At 37.7% G+C, this 19652-nt stretch overlaps 1 protein-coding gene across 5 annotated transcripts in view; it reads right to left on the bottom strand.

Moving 5' to 3' along the window:
• LOC110455009 (collagen alpha-1(I) chain-like) overlaps positions 1-19652 on the bottom strand; it is a 216320-nt gene that overhangs the window by 33443 nt on the left and 163225 nt on the right. For all 5 annotated transcript variants that reach the window (XM_021504879.1, XM_021504877.1, XM_021504878.1 and 2 more), the window contains exons 2-4: positions 15917-15977; positions 8316-8351; positions 6705-6812 (exon numbers count right to left, since the gene is read on the bottom strand). In XM_021504879.1, coding sequence (XP_021360554.1) covers positions 6705-6812; positions 8316-8351; positions 15917-15977 — 205 coding nt within the window. The remainder of the gene's footprint in view (positions 1-6704; positions 6813-8315; positions 8352-15916; positions 15978-19652) is intronic.

Raw genomic sequence — 19652 nt, 5'->3', positions numbered from 1 at the left:
CAACAGCCAACATACTAAATGTTTTAAATAATAGAGCACAGCCATGCGACGTAACAAGACCAACACAGTGCTGGTATAATTACGCTCTGATTTAATTGGATTTAAACTCATCAATTATGTTTTACTTTCAAATTACTGCGTAAATAGGTGTTTAAACTATCACTTGTTCAAGGTAGCAGCTGCTGTGTTTTCAAACTGAGCTTTTTAACAACTTCGTTACATTCATTGCAATGCTTGTCTTTCTGTAATGTTATACTAATGAAACAAAATAAAATACAGAATCGATATAAAATTCTGACACATTCTGATCAATAAAATACATAGTGACCTTTATATTGCATACAACAGCTTCAACGTTAAACGACAAGTAAAATGCAAAACAGTAATTTGGAATAAGAGACAGGACTGGACTTTCCGCCTCCGACAGTTTGAAATAAATGAACAAATGAAAAATCTACAACTGCAAGGGACTGTTTTAAACACAATTCTTCACTTCAATACCAAGACATAACACTGGTATACATGTTTGATAATATTTATTCAAAAACCCTATCATAAATACTTGCATATTCTTTTGTTATATTAATGTTTCTATGCACAGTCTATTGTAATTTCATTGACCAACTAATGACCAAATAATGTTTAAGTATTACAAAAATTACATGTTCACATCGTCAATACAAAGAGGAGGCTAATTGCAACTTAGCTTATGAACTAACATCAATTTCGGCAGATTTTTAGGGAGTAACGTACAGTTTGTGTGTGTTGTAACCGGTGTTATGTATCAGGAATGCTGAAAGTATCAATTAATTTTGAGTTAGCAGGGCTGCAGAGACCTAGAGGACGACAGGCACCACACAGTGAGAACGGTAACGAGCACAGCTGTACGTACATATTTATACCTACTCCACATAAAACCCAACGCAAATATAGAATTGAACAAGGCCATCCTAAAATGACAATTTATTATAAATGACATCATGACACAAACTATGAAAACGATATAAAAGCACGTTGATGAGGAAGAATGTCAGAAGAAATTAATCAAACACCAACGGTTAATCACTCAACCTTCAACATCATTAGGGTTCCGTCAAATCCCCAAGCGACAAGATTTTCAAAAGACGAACCTAAACCATCCCTTATTTTTCAGCTAGTTCAGTAAAGTACACAAGCCCTCTCTCCTAACACGATAGCGTAAGTTGTTTGGCTACGCCCACCAGCTAAAACGAAGTCGAAGTCGATTTGATGAGACAACAACAGGAACTGGTGTGTGCGGAAAGTGACCGTTTCCGGCACCACATATGGAATCCCTTCTCCCGTCAATACAGGAAGGTTTAGTTTAAACATATTTTATTGTACAAATATACAAATGGATCGGACAACAAGTCATTACAATAGAGTCCTCTCCTCAATACATATTGTAAAAATAGTGTATATGTTTTAGGGGAAAGGGAAAAAGATAGGTTGAGGAAGGAAATGTGGGGTGGGAGGGGGTGGGGGTAATGGAAGGGAGGGGTGTTACCTAGAAAAGTAAACTTGTAAACTGAGAAATCGATCCGTATTTTAATAAATTATAAATTATACAGATTTCATGACATGCATCCTGGTAGAGTAATTTCAAAATGAACAGAATCAACGTAACAAATAAATCAGGCAAAATGATGAAATACAATTTCATAAACACATATAACAACTTACACATAAATAAAAATAGAAAAGTAATTATAACTATCAAAACCTATTGCCGGATTTGATGTAATGATGCACATGTCTAAAGATACTTATGTCGTTTTCTACCGAAAGTTGACTATTTCCAAACAAAAGTAGTTCTAAATTAAAATCAACATGCAAGGCATTCAAATTCAGGAAGGTATGTGGGTCACCAACGATCTAACTCTTAGACAATGTTATCCCGCTTATTTTCTGCAATAGTTATAAGTATCTAGACGTTCTGTTGTCATTAAGTATATCGTCAAGCTCTTCTACTGAACGAGCAGTTTAACATTCCAATGTACAAGATGAAAATGTCGGTGAAATATATTGTACAATATGCATTTTTCCCCGACAGAAGATTTATATATTGTAGCTTGACTATGCCCTTCTTTGTGACTCCTTTACGGAAACAGTCTCCATTGTGACCTAATTCACTTGGCTCATCACATGGAATCCCTGGTGATGTACAACACGCATTTAATATGATACTATTCTCACGAGTAAATGTTTTACTGGCTGTTACACATATTGATGCAACACGGAATTTGATATAAAGACAAAAACCGTGGTCTATTTACACCGTTGTAGACAGAACATTTACCAACCATCAGCTGTCTTAGTCATGGCAACGTTACATCTCGCGAGACAAACAACAGCCGATACGTACGACATGTAAGTGGTGTAAGGTTTGTTTTTAGCAATTATCTTGTGAATGTTAATGTTGTATGTGAAAATAAAAACAGAAAATCTAGACTAAAATAAAAACAAGACGATTTGAAAAAATAACTGAGAGAGCACGAAGAGTTAGCTACAGTACAAGTCGAATTAAGATTCAATTTCCTAAAAAAAGCCACCAAAGTCAAGGTTTCCTTCAATAATGTATCCGGATTGAGTCGATTCGTACTCGTTTCCCTCAGTTGACTAATTAAACAAGACTTCCTTACATCAATAGTAAGTGTATATCGTATCAATACATCACTTCCGCTAGATTGTCTAATGTGAATTCTTAAAAGCCGCATGTATAAATATTTGATTTTAACTGTAAGTTTACGCTTTATTTAGTTTTTTCTATTTTCAGTACCTGCTGGATATCACAACAATTTAAGAAAAACTACTTGCGGAATGCGTAGTATTACGAAGTGTACTAAATCACGAAAGAGTAATTTTGATTTCAATCGATTTATGGAATTTCATTTCTTTTATATGTTTTCTCTTTCTTTGCATCTTTCTTTTGTTGATTCGTTTTCAAATGTATTCCTTCATCCTTCAATTCATAATTCTGTGTCTGATTCATAAAATTTTGTTTTGATATGTCATGCCCTTCTGTCCTTTACCTTTCACTCCATGTTCATTGTTTGTTCTTTATGCCGTTGACCTCCCCTTATTCCATGCTGTATATTGTGTGTGAATATCCCATGCTGTATATTGTTTGTGAATATCCCATGCTGTATATTGTGTGTGGATATTCCATGCTGTATATTGTGAGGGGATATTCCATGCTGTATATTGAGAGGGGATATTCCATGCGTTGTGTGTGAGTATCCCATGCTGTGCTGTATATTGTGTGTGGATATTCCATGCTGTATATTGTGAGGGGATATTCCATGCTGTATGTTGTGTGTGAGTATCCCATGCTGTATATTGTGAGGGGATATTCCATGCTGTATATTGTGAGGGGATATTCCATGCTGTATATTGAGAGGGGATATTCCATGCTGTATATTGTGTGTGAATATCCCATTCTGTATATTGTGTGGGGATATTCCATGCTGTATATTGTGTGTGAATAGCCCATGCTGTATATTGTGTGTGAATATCCCATGCTGTATATTGTGTAGGGATATTCCATGCTGTATATTGTGTGTGAATATCCCATGCTGTATATTGTGTGGGGATATTCCATGCTGTATATCTTGAGGGGATATTCCATGCTGTATATTGTGTGGGGATATTCCATGCTGTATTTTGTGTGGGCATATTTCATGCTGTATATTGTGTGGGGACATTCTATGCTGTATATGGTGTGGGCATATTTCATGCTTATATTGTATTTGGATATTCCAAGCTGTATATTGTGAGGGGATATTCCATGCTGTATGTTGTGTGGGGATATTCCATGCTGTGTATTGTGTGGGGATATTCCATGCTGTATATTGTGTGGGATATTCCATGCCGTATATTGTGTGTGGATATTCCATGCTGTATATTGTGAGGGGATATTCCAAGCTGTATATTGTGTGTGGAAATTCCTTGCTGTATATTATGTGTGGATATTCCATGCTGTATATTGTGTGTGGATATTCTATGCTGTATATTGTGAGGGGATATTCCAAGCTGTATATTGTGTGTGGAAATCCCATGCTGTATATTGTGTGGGGATATTTCATGCTGTATTTTGTGTGGGGATATTCCATGCTGTATTTTGTGTGGGCATATTTCATGCTGTATATTGTGTGGGGATATTCCATGCTGTATATTGTGTGGGCATATTTCATGCTTATATTGTATTTGGATATTCCAAGCTAATTATTGTAAGGGGATATTCCATGCTGTATAGTGTGTGGGGATATTTCATGCTGTATATTGTGTCGGGCTAGCCGTGCTGTATATTGTGTGGGCATATTTCATGCTATATATTGTGTGGAGTTAGCCGTGCTGTATATTGTGCGGGGATATTTCATGCTATATATTGTGTGGAGTTAGCCGTGCTGTATATTTTGTGGGGATATTTCATGCTGAAAAATGTGAGGGGATATTCCATGCTATATATTGTGTGGGCATATTCTCCCCTTATTCCATGCTGTATATTTTGTGGGGATATTTCATTCTGTACACTGTGTGGGGATATTCTATGATGTATATTGTGTCGGGATAGCCGTGCTGTATAATGTGTGGGGATATTTCGTGCTGTACACTGTGTGGGGCTATTCCATGCTGTATAGTGTGTCGGGTTAGCCGGGCTGTTTATTGGGTGGGGATATTTCATGCTGTATTTTGTGAGGGGATATTCCATGCTATATATTGTGTGGAGTTAGCCGTGCTGTATACTGTGTGGGGATATTGCATGCTGTTTGTTGTGTTGGGGTGGGGGTGGTGTTTTTTGTGTGGGGATATTGCATGCTGTTTGTTGTGTTGGGGTGGGGGTGGTGTTTTTTGTGTGGGGATATTTCATGCTGTATATTGTTTGTGAATATCCCATGCTGTATTTTGTTTCGGGTTAGCCGTGCTGTATATTGTTTGGGGATATCTCATGCTGTCTATTGTGTGGGGATATCCCATGCTGTATTTTGTTTCGGGTTAGCCGTGCTGTTTATTGTGGGGGGATATTTCATGCTATATAGTGTGTGGGGTTAGCCGGGCCGTATATTGTTTGGGGATATCCCATGCTGTATATTGAGTGGGGATATTCCATAGTGTATATTGTGTCTGGCTAGCCGTGCTTTATATTGTGTGGGGATATTTCATTCTGTACACTGTGTGGGGATGGGGATATTCAATGCTGGATATTGTGTCGGGTTTGCCATGCTGTATATTGTTTGGGGATATCCCATGCTGTATATTGTGTCGGGCTAGCCGTGCTGTATATTGTGTTTGCATGCGTTTCTTGTCGTATTATTCAGAATATGCTGCACCTCATTGCCCCCCCCCCCTCTTTTTTTTAATTCGACAGCTGTTATCGAGAGCTTTGCTATGTTTCCCTTTGTCTATTGTTGATTATTAAGTCACGTGTAGTTCCAATATTATCAGACAGGAAGCACTGTTCGGTCCACAGCCTATCGTCCAGTTACACTTCCTGGTTTTCATATCATATTTTGAGTCATTCCTCGTTTTGCTTATGGATTTTTTGTTACATTTTGATTTTGTGATGATTTAAAGGTGAATAAGTGTAGTGCAATTAAACTAATAGAATTTTTGATCGATTTGTTTATTATACATTGCGTCAATAGTCCTAAAATAGTGATTATTGTGGTAGATACAATCATGCGTGATAAATGAACGGATTGTTTATTACAGGTAGTGGATTTCCCGATACACCGGTTTATTTACAGTCTCACATGTTGAATGTGACTGAGCGTTTTGGTCGGATCACGTAAATTCAGGCAGCGGTGTACTAATGTTATCATACTTTGAAATGTCGCACTAAAGTAAGAACGCAATATAAAATAGATGTTCAGTAATAATACTGAATAGTTTACAATGGTTTACAGCTGTACAATGACGGTCAAGAGTTGATATATACATGTGTATATATATTTCTAAAATAATAACTTTTGCGAGTTTGGTCGACCGATGGAAATTGAATGGCCGGAAAAAACAGGCTGTTTTGACAAGGAATAATATGGCAGGCAAGCTTAGGTACATGTAAACAGTGCTGGTTTTCTTAGTGGACTTACCCAACATAATAATAAAGAGAAAATATCGAGACTCAAAGCCGAAGAGTATAGTCGGTATAGACAGGAATTTGGGGTACACAGAGATCGGTATAGACAGGAATTTGGGTATACTGGGGTATGGTTAGACAAGTTATACTCGTCTACGGAAAATATGTCACAATGGATGATAATTTGTACAAAAGCTTAGTACATGTACTTATTTGCCAATATCTAAAATGAAAATGGTACTCATTTTTTGTCACATAACGTCATCTTGTTTGATTATGTTTTAATGTGGATTGAATCTGTAAATGCGATTTTAAATTATTCGAACGTATCTAGTTTCAACTGATTTGCACATTTGGTAACCTTCATTTCAAATAAACATGGTTCTGTGACCAGCGAAAATCGGGAACCAATCGTGCAAGTTCGAAGTTTGACGGAAAATCCCGAATTGTTTGAGATTTATTTTTATTTAGAGATTTTTCTTTGTTCTCTCACTGTTACCTCACATATTTGTAAGATTCGAACTGTCAAAATTCAACAATATGTGTATTTCTTTCTCCTAGTGCTTATTAAAAGGGTAGCTGTCTCGCCAATGAGACTATGACGCACCTTTTAATCCTGACATGCCGTTTCTGCCCGGGATTCCGTTAGTGCCCGGACGTCCATCCATTCCTCTCTCTCCTTTCGGACCAGATGTGCCCAGAAGTCCTGGGGTACCTGAAATTTATAGAAACCATATCAGCAAATACATTTGTGGTGTTCTATTTGTTTCTTCATTATAAGTGATCAAAGATTTTTCTTCTGTCTAGAAAGGTGAAATTGTTGCCCGTTTAAATACAGTCGAGACTTGTATATCCAGTCACAGCTGTTCAATTTCAAAAATACAATAAGATTTGTGAGGGACATACATTTGTTTACACGTGTCCTATAACCATATCATACTCCTTTTACTTAAATACATGTAGCTCGGAAAGTGGCTGGATTTACTCAGTTTTTAATGTTCTCAGTATAATACGTGCAATATATATTGTAATATTAAAATGTACACTATGAAAATAAAGTACAGTAAGTACTAATTTCCACCCAGAGTTGTCGTTCTTAAGTGAGTATAAGGAACGACAACTCACAGGCTTGGTAGATAAATAACGGTAAATTGAAAAACTGTTCCTTATAAATACGAATATGTGTAAATAATGTACTCGTACGTTTTACGGTTATCACATAGACATTTTCTTGCTAGTTCAGGGGCGAGAAATTATGATCACCGCTGTATATAAAATCATATATATATATATGTATGTTATTGGTAGCTGTATTACGTAGTGTTATATCTTTATGTTTGTTACTAAAAGATTGTCACCTTGTCGCTGATGTCAGTACGAGTCTACCAAACATGTAGCATTTAACGCTAATCTATATATAATACGATTTCACAAACATTATTCTGACGGATTTCAAGTCCTAAATCCGATTTGTTCGTTCAAAGTGACTATTGATAAATAAGATGAAGTAGATAGCTTCCTGGAAATGAGGACCTGTATTCCCTTGAAATGGGAACATCCATTCCTATATTTAATGATGATACGGGAATAAAAAGCGGAAAAGCAGAATTTGTTGGCGGAACAGGAAATAAAAGAGTGACTGGGATGCTACATGAACGGTAGGATTGTCCCCAGGAGATCGCCTTGCAGTGACGACTGCCTGCCGTAGAGTTGGAGGAGCATTAAAACATACTGAAATGTTGGTGTAAGGATGAGAAGTCATGCTATCTTCGTTTTAAGATACGAGTGATACTAGCGAAGGCATCTTTTATATCTTCGCCCGACTTTTATTTGGCCCTTAACTGCCTCTATATCGTAATGAATTAAGCGGATTTTGCTCATTTGAATTTTATTTTATTGAATATATTTGTTTAAAAGATACTGTTTCAAATGTGCACACGCTTACAAATGTTTTCACAAAGACATCTTCACAATGAAAATATTTGATAAAGAAAGGTTTATGATACAGGGTAAAAAACGAAATGAACGGGATCTTATGTCTAGCTAGGTAAGCCTTCACGTTGAAGTTTACCCACCCACCCTACCTCTTGATACATGAGTTAACGTCAGTAGGATGGGCTATTCTTTCGCGCGTTATTAAAAGTACATATGTACTGCTAGTTGATGGTCCTGCTTGTGTAGATACATGTATTACAAACAATAGTATGTTACTACATACCTCTGTGACCCTTCTCTCCTGGTGGCCCAGGCTGACCTGTGAAAAGGAATATTGAGCATTAATGCCGAACAATATGGACGCAGGTTAAATCACATGATATTCAGTTTAACAACATATCAAATAAGTAAAAATATGTAAATACACATTGAGTTAAATAGACTACATATTGGATAAATCACAAACAGCCAGCGAAATATACACGTTGGGAATGGCTACCAAACTTACCAGATATCACAGTAAAGCACGGGAGGACTAACCGACCGAAAACTGACCAAGGAAAAAACACCAGGGGTTTCGGCAAACCGCTGAACCTGACATATGTGTATATACAGTCTGTATATATATCATGCACCTTAGGGATAATTTGATTATGCTGCTCTATAACAAAATGATATAGCCATATTCAGCTATATCGTTATAGTATACCATGAATATATCTTACATCACTCAACACACCTAAGATTACAAACCCAACTCTTATAAATCATCTGATCAATTTATGCCCCTTTCTCCCCTTTTTCTTTGTAAATCCAATCACGCCAATTGAAATATCCTTTTACTATACTTTCTTACCAAACCAACTACAACGAGATTGAGCGCAAGGATAATACGTATACTGTCTAAAACTTTAAACACTTCTATTCAAAGGATGGCCTTGATGAGTTTTTTTTTTCTTTACTAGCCATCATTCTCTTAGGGCAGGCAACCCCTGCGACTCAGATGTATGAAACAATACCCCCAATAAAGAGTTTAGAAGTGGAATTGACAGATCCGCTCTCGATAAACCTGTCTTTGCTACACCTCTGCAACGAGTAACATGTATTGACAGCTGAATCCATATTTAAACATTTTTATTATTAATTTGGTTAAAGAGGTCAGCTATGAAAAGCCCGACCTCATCAAAAACTAAAGTTTGTTATACTATTTCAACACTAAAGTCTAATCAGCGAAATTATATATGACAGATTCATATGTAAAATGTATTGCTTTATTTTTTATTTTTTATTATAATCCAAAGCAAAATTATGAATTATTTAAAACAACATTTAATATGAATATCATTGTATAGTTCATAATTTTAAATATAAAATATAGGTATTTATTACATTAAACTATGATAAAAATCCCAAAGAGATTAAACAAAATTTAAAAAGCAGGGGAGATAACTCTTAAATGATAAATTTCTTTACTTCAGCTTAAAAGTATATGCAGTGTTTTGCAAAGCATATTTTTATTATAGCCATACTATATATCACTACAGTGTCTAGAATCACCAAATTACTACAGACTCTTTTATTTAATACCGCAATATTGTATGGCGGCCTTATTATCAGAAGGAAAACCTGAATTTTCATCGATAACTCAGGGAAAAATAATAACCGAAAAACAACTACAGCTTTTATCCTTACTCTTTATGGCATATTTCATTGCAAATTCAAGATTGATTAACAAAAGAAAGACATTTCAAACGATTCTCAATAACACATAACTGATACATTTTGGTTAGATTTGAGTAAAAGTGGATAACTTCCCCTGAATTTTTTATACATTGAAATCTGAGATATTTTGATCAAAATGTGATCAGTTTGTAAGGATTTGCAATCATACATGTAAAACACTACACAACTTTTCTCCAAAAACCACTATAGGTTACCTAAATCCTGACTCATTGGATTAACCTTAGTTATTTTCATAGTGTACAATTTAATATTACAATATATATTGTACGTATTATACTTCGAACATTAAAAACTAGGTAAATCCAGCCACTTTCACAGCTACATGCATATGTACTCAAGTAATTTTCCATGGTGACGTCATAGCTCGGTTTCTGGATTCAATATCATAATTGTATGAGAGGAAAAGGTCCCAAAACTCGACAATACAAGCGTGCTAAGATTGTCCAGAAGCAGACGGAATTAATTGTACAGATGAAAATAAATGTTCGGTTCTCGGTATCAACAGAGAGGTAAAACGTATCGACAGCTAAACTCTTTTCATACACAGCTATAACTCTAGGCTTACCCACTTTTTATCATTTCATGAAAGAGGTCAGCTATGGATACTCTAACCTCATAATAGACGTCTAAACTATTTCAGATCGATAACCAACATAGCGATAATATGTATGACAGATATATATGTAAAGTGTATTTAGTTAATTAATATAAACCAAAGAAGAATCATTACTTTTTTATAAGATTATCTAATAATGATATAATTCATTAAGAACATTTTTAATCAAACAACAAGTGTATAATAAAAATCGTAAAGGATTATTTTAAATATAAAAAAACGATGTTGGAAGTAACTCCTTCGGAATATTCTTTACTCCCTTTATTCTGCGGTGACTAGATAATATAGACTTGGTAGTGGGACAATGGTATCTGTGTTGACACCGTTATATAGACTTTGTAGTGGGACAATGGTATCTGTTGTGACAGGATTATATAGACTTAGTGGTGGGACAATGGTATCTGTGTTGACACCGTTATATAGACTTGGGAGTGGGACAATGGTATCTGTTGTGACAGGATTATATAGACTTGGTAGTGAGACAATGGTATCTGTGGTGAATGGATTACATAGCCTTGGTAGTGGGACAATGGTAAATGTGGTAACAGGGTTATATAAAATTGGTAGTGAGACAATGGTATCTGTGGTGGCTGCATTATATAGACTTGGTAGTGGGACAATGGGTTCTGTGTTGACACCGTTATATAGACGTGGTAGTGGGACAATGGTATAGGTGGTGACAGGGTTATACAAAAATGTATAGACTTGGTAGTGGGACAATGGGATCTGTGTTGACACCGTTATATAGACTTGGGAGTGGGACAATGGTATATGTGGGGACTGGATTATATAGACTTGGTAGAGGGACAATGGTATCTGTGGTGACTGGATTATATAGACTTGGTAGTGAGACAATGGTATCTGTGGTGAATGGATTACATAGACTTGGTAGTGGGAAAATGGTATCTGTGGTAACAGGGTTATATAGACTTGGTTGTGGGACAATGGTATCTGTGTTGACACCGTTATATAGACTTGGTAGAGGGACAATGGTATCTGTGGTGACACCGTTATATAGACTTGGTAGTGGGACCATGGTATCTGTGTTGACACCGTTATATAGACTTTGTAGTGGGACAATGGTATCTGCTGTGACAGGATTATATAGACTTAGTGGTGGGACAATGGTATCTGTGTTGACACCGTTATATAGACTTTGTAGTGGGACAATGGTATCTGCTGTGACAGGATTATATAGACTTAGTGGTGGGACAATGGTATCTGTGTTGACACCGTTATATAGACGTGGTAGTGGGACAATGGTATATGTGGTGACTGGATTATATAGACTTGGTAGTGGGACAATGGTATCTGTTGTGACAGGATTATATAGACTTGGTAGTGGGACAATGGTATATGTGGTGACTGGATTATATAGACTTGGTAGTGAGACAATGGTATCTGTGGTGAATGGATTACATAGACTTGGTAGTGGGACAATGGTATCTGTGGTAACAGGGTTATATAGACTTGGTAGTGGGACAATGGTATCTGTGGTGGCTGGATTACATAGACTTGGTAGTGGGACAATGGTATCTGTGTTGACACCGTTATATAGACTTGGTAGTGGGACAATGGTATATGTGGTAACAGGGTTATATAAAATTGATAGTGGGACAATGGTATCTGTGGTGGCTGGATTATATAGACTTGGTAGTGGGACAATGGTATCTGTGTTGACACCGTTATATAGACTTGGTAGTGGGACAATGGTATCTGTGGTGGCTGGATTATATAGACTTGGTAGCGGGACAATGGTATCTGTGGTGACTGGATTATATAGACTTGGTAGTGGGACAATGGTATCTGTGATGGCTGAATTATATAGACTTGGTAGTGAGACAATGGTATCTGTTGTGACTGGATTATATAGACTAGATAGTTGGACTACGGTATCTATGGTTGCTAGATTAACGAAGTTGGGTATTGGGACAATGAGATTACTTGCGTCTGGATTTGTCGGACTCCATTGTATCTGTTATAAAATCTAGATCAAAGTGTTTAAGGACAAGCAAACGAAACATCGAATGCTGATTCTATTTTTTTTAACCAATTGTTTGGATTAGAATCGATCGTTACCATACAAATAAGAGTTATAATTAATCTCAAGGAGCTCGTTGTTTGAACTTCCATTTAATTAACCAAAAAATTAAAATGGAATTAAATGTCAATTACTGATTAAAGTCTGAATCATTATTATAAAAACGTGTCATTAGAAAAGGAGATTAAAGGTTACGTAATTAGGTTAAAGACTAAAAGAAAGAGTAAAATTATTTTAATTAATATATCACTGGTTTAAATGGGTTCTCGCTTAAATTTATAATTCGTCTATTGCTGGTTTACATACAAACATGCACGACATTTGCAACTGATAAGCGCTAGCTGAGTTTGTGTCTCATCTATTTTGATTCATTGAATATAGGATATTTCATTTTTGTCAATTAGTTATTGATATTTGCTGATTGTTTTCACTTGGTATGGCATATTGCTCCCTTCAGAGATCTGTCAAACAACTGGTCTAATAAATATTAGCTTTAAAGGTTGTATACATATCAAAGATTATAATATAAGCTAAAAATAAATAATCTTACAATGTCGCGTTAATGACCATCAGTTGTAAGTAAATATCGTACATACGGTTGATCATCGTTAGTGCAACATTGTGAGTAAAATAATTTTAAACTTATATCTATAAGACCGAATGCTTGACAATGCATATATTTGCAATACCCTGCAAGTCGGGGATTAAGAAAAGAATATACCTCCTGTAACAACTGCATGTTGTAAAAGACAACACATGTGAGAACCCCTGCGGAATTGGGAATTTGCCTAAGTGTTCTTTACTTGCAAACATTTCGCATTTAAGAAGCATGGATTTAACAAAATGTGGAATAAAGTTGAAAAAAGAGCGGTCCAAATGTTTGCAATAAGCGCAGCGGATCAATGAGATATCTTCCATATTCCCTCCCGACAGTAGAGATATGGAAGCTGTCAGATACAACATGATTAACCCCTTTCCGACAATGCAGACATATCCCCCTCCCCGACACTGCAGGAACACAACAGAACTATACCCTCCCCGACACTGCAGGAACACAACAGAACTACCCCTCCCCGACACTGCAGGGACACAACAGAACTATCCCCCCCCCGACACTGCAGGAACACAACAGAACTACCCCTCCCCGACACTGCAGGGACACAACAGAACTACCCCTCCCCGACACTGCAGGGACACAACAGAACTACCCCCTCTCCGACACTGCAGGGACACAGCAGAACTATCCCCTCCCCGACACTGCAGGGACACAACAGAACTATCACCTCCCCGACATTGCAGGAACACAACAGAACTATCCCCTTCCCGACACTGCAGGTATACAGCAAAACTATATCCCTTCCAGTTACAACAGAACTATCCCCTCCTCGACACTGCAGGGACACAACAGAACTATCCCCTCCCCGACATTGCAGGGATACAACAGGACTATCCCTCACCCGACTTTGCAGGTATACAGCAAAACTATATCCCCTCCCCGACATTGCAGGAACACAACAGGACTATCCCTCACCCGACATTGCAGGTATACAGCAAAACTATATCCCTTCCAGTTACAACCGAACTATCACCTCCCCGACATTGCAGGGATACAACAGGACTATCCCTCACCCGACTTTGCAGGTATACAGCAAAACTATATCCCCTCCCCGACATTGCAGGAACACAACAGGACTATCCCTCACCCGACATTGCAGGTATACAGCAAAACTATATCCCTTCCAGTTACAACCGAACTATCCCCTCCCCGACATTGCAGGGATACAACAGGACTATCCCTCACCCGACTTTGCAGGTATACAGCAAAACTATATCCCCTCCCCGACATTGCAGGAACACAACAGGACTATCCCTCACCCGACATTGCAGGTATACAGCAAAACTATATCCCTTCCAGTTACAACAGAACTATCCCCTCCTCGACACTGCAGGGACACAACAGAACTACCCCCTTCCCGACACTGCAGGAACACAACAGAACTATCCCCTTCCCGACACTGCAGGTATACAGCAAAACTATATCCCTTCCAGTTACAACAGAACTATCCCCTCCTCGACACTGCAGGGACACAACAGAACTACCCCCTCCCCGACACTGCAGGGACACAACAGAACTATCCCCTCTCCGACACTGCAGGGACACAGCAGAACTATCCCCTCCTCGACACTGCAGGGACACAACAGAACTATCCCCTTCCCGACACTGCAGGTATACAGCAAAAGTATATCCCCTCCCCGACATTGCAAGAACACAACAGGACTATCCCCCCCCCGACACTGCAGGAACACAACAGAACTATCCCCTCCCCGACATTGCAGGGATACAACAGGACTATCCCTCACCCGACATTGCAGGTATACAGCAAAACTATATCCCCTCCCCGACATTGCAGGAACACAACAGGACTATCCCTCACCCGACATTGCAGGTATACAGCAAAACTATATCCCTTCCAAATACAACAGAACTATCCCCTCCCCGACACTACAGGGATACAGCAGAAATAATCCACTTTCCGACATTGCAGGAATACAGCAGGGCTACTACCACCCTAATTTAACAAAACTGCTCTCTCCCCGACACTGCAGGAATACAGCAGGACTATCCCCTCACCAACATTACAGGGATAAAGCAGGAAATTCCCCTCTCCGACATTGCAGGGATACAACAGGGCTATACCCTCCCCGACATTGCAGGGACACAACAGGACTATCCCCTCCTCAACATAGCAGGGAAACAGCAGGACTATCCCCTCCCCAACATTGCAGGGAAACAGCAGGACTAACCCTTCCCCGACATTGCAGGTTTCAACAAAAGGACTTTCCCCTTCTCCGACACTGCATGGATACAGCAGAAATAATTCCATTTCCGACATTTCAGAGAAACAGCAGGACTACTCCCACTCTAATTCAACGGGGCTACTCTCTCCCCAACATTGCAGGCAGGACTATCCCCTCTTCGACATTACATGGAAAAAGCAGGACTATCCCCTCTCCGACATTACAGGGGAAAAGCAGGACTATCCCCTCCCCGACATTACAGGGAAACAGCAGGACTATCCCCTCCTCAACATAGCAGGGAAACAGCAGGACTATCCCCTCCCCAACATTGCAGGGAAACAGCAGGACTATCACCTCCCCAACACTGCAGGAAAACAGCAGGACTATCCCCTCCCCAACATTGCAGGGAAACAGCAGGACTATCCACTCCCCGACATTTCGGGGAAACAGCAGGACTTCCCCTCTACGACATTTCGTAAAACAGCAAAACTTTCCCTTCCTCGACATTACGGGGACGCAAAAAGATTATTCAATTCACCACTCCGTTACTTTTGTCGTAACAAAGATGTTGAAATGAAAAGTTGTATCTGCTTACTGTAAAACAATATAATTACGGTGATACATATTTTCACGGTGGTGTCTATCACATACAGTGATCTCTACAATAGAAGTGTTTTATACTCGCCTTTGTTCTTGACGTTACAGTGATCATACAGTGCTGTACAGTACTCCACAAAATCGGCACTCTGCAAAACAGAAACAAATAAACATCACAACCAACAGTACTAAACAGAATATAAATCCACATACAACGTACAAGTAACTTTTTTTTTTTAAACCAGATAGTTCCTAACTCCAACCTTCAATGTTCACACTGTTGTAAAACTAACGAATTCTCACTGATTTTTTTTTCACAATTGCATTGATAAATTCAGTATTAATTGGTAATTTTTCTGCATTGTAAATAACACTTTATGCCTTAAACAATGAAATCACAAATAGCACAATACAATGAAAAATGTACGGCGGAGGATACTGATGTTTGTACAGTTTTGATTAAAACTTTGATAATCTTATGAGTATAATCGGTATTTACTCTACTTTTCATCCACAAAAATAATAAATTTATTCCTAAAAAGAAGTCTTGCGATGTACGAAAACGACATTTAGGTAATGTGATCATATATGTAATGCACCAACATTTCACGTCCACATGGCGCCAGACTGGTGGGCTTTTTCGAAGAAAAGGATTTACAACAGTAAATTGTGGATTGGAGTCAGATAAATGTAATTAAAAGAACATTTTATGGTTAAACACCACAGACATTTCACGAGTGTGGAAGAAGTCCCTGGGATTATGCAATACATTTTACCTTAAACGAGAAAGGAATCCTGAGACAAGTGTTTTGAGCAAGAAATTTCTTAATTTTCTTATTTTTCTGTGTATATCAGTCGTACTGTCATGTGGTATTCAAGAAAATAAATGAAACAAATCAAAATCTGCACCAAATTGTAACTGTCTAGAAATTCGAACGTCAGGATAGAAAAACTGTTGATTAATGGCATTTGAACTGCTCTGCTCTATACACACATGCGACAGCACCTACATGTATAAAGTGAGATTTTGCCTAATTATCTACTCCTACAGGAATTGTTGTAAAATTTTAACGAAATATAGAGATACTCATGGACGACTTTGCATATAATATTGAAGATATTCAATTTAAGACAAAACATCATTTGTATAATCGTCATGTTTGTTATTACAATTTTCATAAAAATCCACAGAAACTTGAAGATATCAATAGGTAATCGATAGAACTCGCCGAGACTGAAAGCGACCTCTTTAGGCTTCCTCTCCACACGAATGTATTTTAAGATTTTTCAGAAGTACGTCAATACAAGATTGTTTATGTTGTAGGTTGTATTCCAATCCCTTTGCCTCCCAATTATACACCGATGATTATACAATGAAATTCTGTTTCATAGCTGCTGAAGGTTTATTGGACGGTAATTAGGAGTAACAGTTACGCCTGGGTATAAGGCCGACTACACTGATTATATATAACGCTACTCATCAGCTATCATTGGAAATCTCTTTATCTTTGCATTATTTCGTGAACTATGTCTGTTGGTTTTATTTGTAAATACTTTTAGAATGGTTTGACATTGAGAGTAATTTTCCGTGGGAACATTATTTACGGAAGATTTAAACTCATGTTAACTCCTCACTAACTAACGCGGAAATTAACCCCACGAAGTGTTTTTTTTTTGTCATAAAGAATAAAAAAAGTTTTATATGAATATAGTGTCATTTCATTGTGCAAATTAATATCTTTTGAATAAACGAGTAAAATCAAAGATGATGACCGTAAAAATCATAGATAAATAATCATCTAAAAAATATATATAAATTACCTTTTTAAATGAAGTACATGTATTAAAAAACGTTTTGTGTGGGCGACAAAACTTGACTTCACACTTACTCTTGAGACAGCGAGCTGGTTTCTCTAAACTAAGACAATTTTAAATTTTTAAAAAGCACTTCCAAATTTATTGTTCCAAAGTGATTTCAAAATATTTGTGACAATGGTTTTGTTAGTTAAAAAAGTATTATGTATCTAACAGGTAGTTAAAAAAGAGATTTTCACACGAATAGACGGTTTTGAGGATATTTTCAAAAAATCCTGATCTGTTGGTAACCTTATTGAACAATGTTACATCTCAATATAACAGACCGCTTCCGTAAAGTGTTGATGAAAATAGGTAATTTTTACAAGTGACCGGAAGTAGTACGCCATAGATGTGTTTCAGTAAGGCCTTGTAGACATGTGAACTAACGGCCATTAGCATAGTTATAAACGTGTCCAGTGTTCATTTGACCATGGTACATAACAGAACATATTTCGAACTGAAGATCAAGCGAAGTTTTTCATTTGAAAGTTTATTTAAAACAAAAACAGGTGATTTTTATAGTCACTGACATCGTATTAATTTCCAGATCGTTCCAACTCACATATTTTAATTTCGGATGTCAGGGTAAACATGAAAGGAAGGAAAACTCCCTAACGAGAAACAAATAAACAAGATACCGAGTGTTGCAAAGGGTATAGCCTTTCATTTCTTGGTAATTCAATGTCCCGACGACAACGAAGCAATCCCCTGTCCTGCAACTACCAGAGAATGACAAAAAATAGTATTTAAAAAAAAAAAAAAAAAAAAAAAAAAAAAAAAAAAAAAANGGTCATTAGCTTATCCTGTCTTCTGAAATACATATTCCAACGGTCGATTACTAAAGATGATTCTTACATATTTGTATGAGGTTCAACTGTCCCGATAAACTCTTATCAGCTATCTCTTTCAAAATTAATTCTCACGAGCTACACTGTATCTCTTCCAAACATTCTTCTCACGCGCTGTCTCTGTCAAAAAAATAATGCGCACGAGCTGTCTCTTTCCAACTTATTTCTCACGAGCTTTCCCTGCCACGATTAATTTGACGATTTCTAGGTTAACTGAATACCTAACTGCTGAATGTGGTGAAGTAAAAACATAAATAAGTTGACATGGGGTCAAAGTGTTGTTAAATCATATGTTACAAGTAAGGAATGAACGGTTATAATGATATCAGCTTTGCGGAGACAATCTACATGGATTGTACTGCAATCATACGTAGGCAGTCGTCATAGATACACATTGTCACGTTGTCTGGAAAGAATAAATACAGAATACTTGGGTCGTCACTAGTGATCACATCTATCTGCTTGGGATTTGTTAGAGTAGCTTATTCTGACTTGACCCATCATACATGCCTCGTTTTCCCTCTTGATGTTGGCGACACCCATATGAATCTTCAGGAATTACTTTACCAGTCACAGACTGTAAATGTTCCGTCCTGATAACGACACCAGCAGGTGCCCATGGGGAACACTCAGTAACTCGTCAAGACAGCGTGAGAATGGTCCTGGTCGTGGCAGCTGTCTGCACAATATTGTGATGACGTCAAATACGTTCAATTATACACAGTAAACGTGTTGACTGTTCACGAAATCGGACCTGTCTGGCCAGCCATACATTTTAACATCATGTTTACTCATACACATCGACCATCAAACAACACAAGTCTGTCTGTACAACCATTGACGCCCTGCTAACTTTTCTCTTACCAAACCATAGAAACGGTCTACCTGGCTAACCTCTGACGTCCTGCTGACCTTTCTCTTTCCAAACCATAGAAACGGTCTACTTGGCTAGCCTCTGACGTCCTGCTGACCTTTCTCTTACCAAACCATAGAAACGGTCTACCTGGCTAACCTCTGACGTCCTGCTGACCTTTCTCTTTCCAATCCATAGAAACGGTCTACCTGGCTTACCATTGACGTCCTGCTGATTTTTTCTCTTACCAAACCATAGAAAAAAGT

The sequence above is a fragment of the Mizuhopecten yessoensis genome, unplaced genomic scaffold (assembly GCF_002113885.1).
Source record: "Mizuhopecten yessoensis strain PY_sf001 unplaced genomic scaffold, ASM211388v2 scaffold8123, whole genome shotgun sequence".
Taxonomy (NCBI): Eukaryota; Metazoa; Mollusca; class Bivalvia; order Pectinida; family Pectinidae; genus Mizuhopecten; species Mizuhopecten yessoensis.
Note: the sequence above shows the minus strand (reverse complement) of the source record. Positions and strands in the feature narration are given on the sequence as shown.